General features: G+C 33.0%; 2 protein-coding genes across 2 annotated transcripts in view; both read right to left on the bottom strand.

The window, feature by feature from the left end:
• Positions 1–72: 72 nt before the first annotated feature.
• LOC119831243 (GPN-loop GTPase 1-like) lies at positions 73–1,364 on the bottom strand. Its single transcript, XM_038354536.1, has 5 exons — positions 1,303–1,364; positions 1,129–1,268; positions 931–1,056; positions 523–690; positions 73–317 (listed from the first exon to the last, which is right to left on the bottom strand). The coding sequence occupies exons 2-5, from the start codon at positions 1,169–1,171 to the stop codon at positions 73–75; spliced, it is 582 nt and encodes a 193-aa protein (XP_038210464.1). The 5' UTR covers positions 1,172–1,268; positions 1,303–1,364.
• A 234-nt stretch (positions 1,365–1,598) lies between these two features.
• LOC119831467 overlaps positions 1,599–7,722 on the bottom strand; it is an 8,971-nt gene continuing 2,847 nt past the window's right edge. The window contains 11 exon segments of the mRNA XM_038354831.1: positions 1,599–1,811; positions 1,902–1,986; positions 2,086–2,225; positions 3,198–3,366; positions 3,592–3,708; positions 4,093–4,251; positions 4,687–4,910; positions 5,373–5,487; positions 5,910–6,087; positions 6,544–6,856; positions 7,237–7,410. Coding sequence (XP_038210759.1) covers positions 1,672–1,811; positions 1,902–1,986; positions 2,086–2,225; positions 3,198–3,366; positions 3,592–3,708; positions 4,093–4,251; positions 4,687–4,910; positions 5,373–5,487; positions 5,910–6,087; positions 6,544–6,856; positions 7,237–7,410 — 1,814 coding nt within the window. The 3' untranslated portion in view covers positions 1,599–1,671.

The raw sequence follows: 7,722 nt of genomic DNA, 5'->3' as shown, positions 1-7,722 counted from the left end.
TCGTGATCAAATTTTTTCTATTCTTTCAAAATTTCTAATTTATAAAGCATTTCAATGCTATAATACTAAAAATTAAATGCATAAAGTTTGCATAATATAACATCCACAGTAAAAACTTACCTTATTCATAACAACAATAAATGGCAACCTTGTCTTATACAATATAGAACAAGCATACAACATATTGGACATAAATGTGACGGGCGACACACTCCTCACTGTGTCCATGACATACACAACTACAGTAGGACAGGATGATGCCAATGTTTCAGTCACAATTGTGCCTGACGCTGACCATGTGAATACTTCTATTTGACCTGGAAATAGAGGGAGAGAGAATATTATGAAAATAAATAATGCTTTAATATGTTATGTTATGTTTGTTCCCCATATTTTATATAAGAAAATTATATTGTATAAATAAAATTGTTTTGTATTTTAGAGCATTTTTATTTTGGTTATGTCATTAATTCAATGTACAAAGCAAACTTGTCAATAGAAAGTATTTTTACAAACATTTACCTGGTGTGTCAATAACACAATATTTATGTTTCTTGCCAGCTTTTTCAATCAGTTCCACAACTTGACCAAACTTTGTGGAAAACAAGTTAAGAGCAGTCACAATACCACCATTAGGCCCAAGGCCATATTGTTTCATTACCTCCTTATAATCAACTGTGTCTCGAATATCTGCAATGAGTTTCAAGTTTCAAATTTAGCCATTAAAATGAAAACTTAAGGAAATAAAATCATAATATTATGAATGGATTTAATATACCTGACAAATAATTTATGTTGTCTTACTGTAAGACTCTTACGTCAACAAAATTTTAACATTAAACTATTTTATGTCCAAATTTTATAAGCCATTGCTTCCACATAGAGTCCAAAAATATACGACAACGACGTATTTTTAGGCGTACAACTTACCTATATTAGCGGGATATGGGACTTCGCGACAAGCCGGATCCAAATTAATTAAATACGGCCTGGAGCCATTTATTACTTTACCAGCTAATCGTCTAGTAAATGAAGTTTTCCCGGCACCAGCCATACCTGTAGAAAGATTGTTTAAAGACCAAATTACAAAGAAACTGGATAAATATTCCAAATAACAACAAAACTAACCTAAAATTATTAGGCATACTGGTTTCTTCGCTTCTTCTTCCATGGCCCAAGGGAATTAACTTTTTATTGAATGTATATGTTAAATTATTTAAAATCGTTAACTGAAATTTTGCATGAAATTCAAACTTTTTTCATAACATGTAAGCTTGTTTGTTTGTTTTTTTTTCATAACATACATTCGCGCATCTGCGATCAACATCGCAATCATTTATGTTGTGACATGTGACATTGATGTTGTTGACAAGTTGGAAATTAGTTACCAGATGAAACATAGAATAAAATATTGATGGTACCTTTTGATTTCTTTTTATTTGCCAGTATATTTAATACATATTTATAAACTCGCATAAAATTTTGTATGAAAGGTGTGACAAAATAATAAGCATGCATAAAAAGAATTACGTCCAATTATAAAAATCACATCACAACGCAAAATTTTAAAGAGACGGTTAAAATAAAACGATATATTAGTACTAATTACAGGCACTTTATTACTTAAAATAATAATTACATTATTTACAATCTTAAGTCTCAACAACTTAATTACGAATCTTTTTCGAGATTTAAGAACATTATAGGATACATATGACCTAATTTTGATATTCTTTTTTGTATGATAATACGAAACGTATCAGTGTATGTTGTAGGAGGCTTGCATGTTGAGGGATCTCGCCAATGAAGGCCTGTGAATAACAATAACAGCAATAAATAATTTAATCCAATTTAAACACAAAATTCTAGTACACTATAAAATCAGAGGTTTTAAGGCATACCTGTAGCATCACAAGTAAATAACGCGGGTGACGGCACATGATCCCTCGTATAGTTCCATAAACAGTCTCGCAATACTTGAACAAGCTAGAAAGAAAACAAAATATTTTACTTAAGAGGTTTCTTAACAATTTTATTCTATAATATTAAACAAATGTTCTTATAGATTCTTTAAAGAGTAAGTACCTCACTAGCTGTCAATTCTGGCGCCAATTCGAGCATGTGACTCAGTGGATGTGGCAACAATTGTCCAAGTGTCATTATGGAAAGCAATTCTGTCAACGCCGATAATTCGCGCGCCAACTCCGGTGATTGTGTATGACGATCTAAAAACAAATTGAGTTGAAAATGGGAGATGAGATTCCATAATTAGAGTAATAGTTTTAGTTCTATATTTTTCAACCGACTTCAAAAAAGGCGATTCTTAATTCGAGTATATTTTTCTGTTTTTTATGTTAGAACTTTTGACTGGGAGAATCGATTTTGATTTTTTTTTGTGTTTGTTATTCGATAAGTCTGCGGTTTTTTAACCGGTTAACGTTCTCTTTGTGTTAGATATAAAATTGATGTAATTTGATCCCATTTTAAATTTCGGAGTGGTATCTCCCTCCCAGGCATGTCAGTGACCTTTTTTTCAGGAAAGAAAAGAAAGAATTATTGTATTAAAATTCTGGTCCCTTCCATCTTAACAGTACAGCCAGTTAGGCGTTATACTTTTATGATACAAAAAAATATTTATAAGGATTTATTTAAAAAAAAAAAACTTGATCGGCGCATATGTTAACTCGTGCCCGTTATTTAAGGAATATTTATTAAAAAAATTGGCCCGTGTCAATAATAATAAAAAAATAGTCCGTCAGAAATGGTGGTTATTTATACATAGTACCCTCAAGCGTGTTAATATAGTATACCAGCTGACCCGGCAAACGCCGTTCTGTCTTACTCTTATCCTTTAGGGGGATGAAAAATAGATATTGGCCGATTCTCAGACATACCCAATATGCAAACAAAATAAGGACCTGCCGTTTCGGTGGTGTTTGCTGACTAACATTGTGACACGAAAATTTTATGTATAAGATACATATCACTACATAGTACAAAACAAAGTCATTTTCTCCGTCCCTATGTATGTATCCCTTACATCTTTAAAACTACGAAACGGATTTCAATAGGGTTTTTTTTAAAGATAGAGTGATTCAAGAGAACGGTTTATATGTGTAATAACATCTATTAAACTACTTAACGAATTTAACGCGTGGGAAGCCGCGGGCAGGAGCTAGTATAGTATAGACACTCACCCAGGTGCGCCCGCAGGCGGTGCAGCAGCGTGGCGGCGGAGGCGCGCAGCAGCGCGGAGGAGAGGCAGAGCGCGGGCCGCGCGAGCGCCACGCGCCGCAGCGCCGCGCGCGCCACCGCGCACCGCTCCACCGCGCCGCGCATGTACAGCTCGCGTTCTATGCTCACTTGCTGTGTGTGAGGCAATTTTTTTTTTTTTTAATATGAAGAGATCCAATAGGCTTATATAATTTATCATTTGAATTTGTATATAAAAAAATACCTTTTTTTTAAAGATTCCGCAACCAAATAGAGAATAAGAACAACAAATTAAACTTAAAACAAACAAATTCAATTACCTGAGACATTTATTTTGAGAACTACATATAATCAAGAGAACCTTTTAAAAAATTATACCTTAGTGAAATCTTCATCTGGCCAGGGTAAGCCATTGTACATGACATCTGGCGACACTAACTCCACCAGTAGTAAGGAAACTGATGTGGCCCCTTCAACAATGCCACTGTTGCCATCCTAAATAATTTATTTAATCACATTAGTCATCATTGTATTACGAGACTGGAATAATATTTTACAAATTTCAATATTTATTTATTATACAATAATTTCCTGAGAAGTTTATTAATTTCCCTTTGCACAGGTTTCGTTGCGGATTTTTTAAATTGTTTTCAACATTATTACAATACAGCCAAATTACTTGTTCGATGAAAGTTGTACAGTAAGACTTGACAACTGTATGTAAGATTTTTCAATTATAAAGCATTTTAATGCTTTAAAACTAAAAACAAACTTTATTTACGATAATAAATGAAACATAACTTATAATGCCAAAACAATTGAAATATTAACATTTTTTTCTTCCATTTATCCTTACACACAATCACATAAGTTTCTCACCATACAAGACATTAAAGCTCCCATAAGCAGTTCGTTATTCGTAGTCAGAATTGGAGGGATTTCGTTGTCATCTTGGCTCCCTTGCTTCCTCACACCCTTGCCAATAATTCCGGCATGGAACACCGATGTGTGGCTCTGAGTTAATTGAGTTATTGGACCCTGGGGGTCAAAATTTAAATATAATAAAAAAGCTATTACGATATTGCACATTGAATGAAAGCAATACGAAAGTTATAGTGTAGTTACAGTACACACAAATATGAACAGTACAATATTGGGTAATTAAAACTATTATAAAAGTAAAGTGAGTTTAAACATTCAATAAAAAAATTAAAGGGACATAAATGGCAATTATGAATTAACTTGGATCGACATAGTAGAACATACCATAGTGATAGAAGATCCGATTCTTTTCTTTAATAAAAACGATATACAACGACACTACACTCAAAATGTTCGAAACTAACTCAAATAGAAATAATTCATACAACGACTCGACTAGTCCCAAAGTTAAACACAAAATGATGCTGCCATCGAACAATTTGCTAGGGCAAACGGAAAATGGAAAACTAGTTTAAAATAGACAAAACTCACATGTTTTTGATTCATATAAATCAATAAATCTTCACTGGTCCACTCTTTCGAGGTCGCCAATAGATTTGGTATGACCGGTTTGCTGCCGAATATCCTGTCTTCCCTAAACATGGCGGTTTCTAAGAGATCCCTTAACGCGATCGCGCGAGCTAACTTGCTGTGGATACAGAGTTTTCGGAGTAACCGACTGGCGGATTGAACGCCACGCAGTTTCGCCATTATGTCTGAAATTGTATGGTATAAGGTTAAATTTCATACAACGTTTTAAATCCTTATAAATTAAAATTGTTATCGTATGTATGAATTAAAGCAGAAAAGTTGAATGTTTGGCAAATTAGAATGAAAGCTATATTAAGACGTTTTATTTCTAGATTTCTAGATGAATTTACACGTCTTTCGAAGTTTTTTTGTGTCAGAAAGAATGGAAAAAGTTTTTGAAGTGATAACCTCTTTGGAAGGTAACCCATTTTCATAAAGAAAACGACGTAACGCGTTACGGCGCGTTTTAAGTATCACTTCTGTCGGGCCTACGACGGCCGAGACACAATCGTTTTTACTATTTGTAAGGACTACCTTGACTTTCGTTGTGATTCCTACCATCTTCAATACTTTTGTCAAATTGAACAGAAAATATCAATAACCAACCTCGGCTTAATAAATCGCTTAACAACTAATATTAATCTTACCTTTTTCATGTAAACATCTGAAGAAGTATTTGACTACTGCCTGCACAACTTTCAAAATAACTTCCACACTTGGTGGAGGAGATTTCGTTCCAGACAGATCCACTTTATCTAATACCTAGAAAAATATTTACATATTTTTTTGTTAAATAAATTTTCCCATTAAAAATCTATTCATGATGAAAACTGGTCAATATAAGGAGTAAATAGTATTCAGTTATTAGGCTTCCATATTCCAAAGGTGAGGGAGGGAGAGAGGAGGGGGAGGCAGGCTTGCCGATATAACAATAAATAATAAAAATCGAGGTTAAGTAACGGTTGGCGCAGTCATAAATAGTGACAATAATTTTTTGCAGTTTTTCTTTAGCTAACTACACTAAGTGAGTACTTATTAGTACTCACTCACTCACTCACTCACTCACAGTACTTATTAGTACTCACTTTGTGTCGCAAGTTTACCGACATATTTATAACGCAATATTTTTTCCAGTGTCAATCATAAATTATCAACATTTGATTATTTTCTATATTAATCTTCACCTGAGCAATAGCGTGACAAGTGGGAATTTCATACAAAGTGCCCATAGTGCACGGTGTGCGCGCGCGCAACAACGACGCGTAGTGTTGCAGCGCTTCGCCAACGCGGTACAAGTTCGCTTCGACCGCACGACATATGCTGCGCGTGCGCAACGCTGACACGCGGTTTGAGTTCTCCCACCTGTTTGATGGAAATAGTGATAAAATTAAGGTTAGTGCCGTTATTGTATGAAGAATAACTAAATTTATGCCTGACAGTTATTTTGTTTCCCTTAATCTTTACTGAAAGGTCGCAGATAAGCTATAAGGTAGCCTTATGGACTGAATAAATCCCACCATTGTATACTAGTAATTATTTTAAATTGGCGTGATACATTAAATTATAAAATAAATAATTTTAATCGTGAAATATAAATATAAATGAAAGGGGTACAGAAAATGTGTTATACACGATAAATGAATATAAATGACTTAAAATGTAAAAACAAAACACAAGTGTTTGGGAAAATAATACTGAAAAACATACTTTTGCAACAGAAACTATGAGAAGTACAATTATTATTTTCAATGATGACTTAAAAATAAGTAGTGCATATAAATGAAACCATAGTATGCCTACACTTCTTATAATACAGACCTTAGCAATTTAGTGATATTCAGACAAATGTGATGCATATACGTCTTCTGGTCCTTCAGCACTTCGTTCACAACAAAACATTTCTTAATCTGTTCGTCGGAGAGCATTGAATCTCTTAGCGCATATTCTACGCCCGTTTTAATGAAATTCTGGTATCTTTCCGTATCCATATTTAAATCCGTAGAGTCGTTTGGCGTGTGCATTGTTATTGTACCAGATATTATTCGAACTAGGAGCGATAGCGTTGTGTCGTTTCGAGAATATTGGAGAAGGTAACTGATTGTGGTCACAAATTCAGATGGTTGAATGTAACCTAAAATAAAATAAATTGGTTTGTATTTATAGCACATAATAAAAAACTTTAAAGCGTTAATTTAGGTTTGGTAACTATTTATCTATTTTATAATGTTATACCAAAATATTGTATCAAAAACACAACTAACTCATTACTGTAAAGTGTTAAAAAGGACCTAGAGAGGTACCCTGTGGAACACTAAGATTAGAAAAAAACTATATTATTATTAAATTTCTGAAACAATATTTTTAATTGTCTTACAAACACAATATTACAAAGCATTATTAAATATATTCCCTATAATCAAAAATATTATAACACAATACATCCTTCAAACTTATGTTAATGTATAAAAGGTTTAGTTAATATATATAAATCATTCTTCAAAAGATACTCACAGACCAAAATTAGTATTCTAGCAATTGAATATTGTTCTAATTGATTTCCCACTAAAAGCTTTTCTCTTACTATATTAATTTCTTCTGCAGTACTTGTTAACAGTGGGATAGCGCGTTCCGGAGACATTACTTCAAATTCCAGCTTTTGTAGGAGGTATTCTAAAAGTATATTACATGTGTATTATTACAATAAGGAAACAAACCCATGAAATAATAATTAAGGAGGAATATATCATTGTTATTGCAAGTACAGGTAGACATTGCAGTTAAAATTAATTTATTATTTGAATGCAATCCAATATAAAATCCTGATTTGCTAAAACTTTAAAGTAGTGGTTGCTTATAATTTTTCATGATTTTGTACATTCTACTAAAGCCTTGTGAATTGTTATTTTTAATTGTTTTTGTGACTATTATATTTTTCAACAATTATTATCATCATCGTAGCTCCCCCCCCCCATATATCTCAATTAAACAATATTTATA

This window comes from Zerene cesonia, chromosome 13, assembly GCF_012273895.1.
Source record: "Zerene cesonia ecotype Mississippi chromosome 13, Zerene_cesonia_1.1, whole genome shotgun sequence".
NCBI classification, from domain to species: Eukaryota; Metazoa; Arthropoda; class Insecta; order Lepidoptera; family Pieridae; genus Zerene; species Zerene cesonia.
Note: the sequence above shows the minus strand (reverse complement) of the source record. Positions and strands in the feature narration are given on the sequence as shown.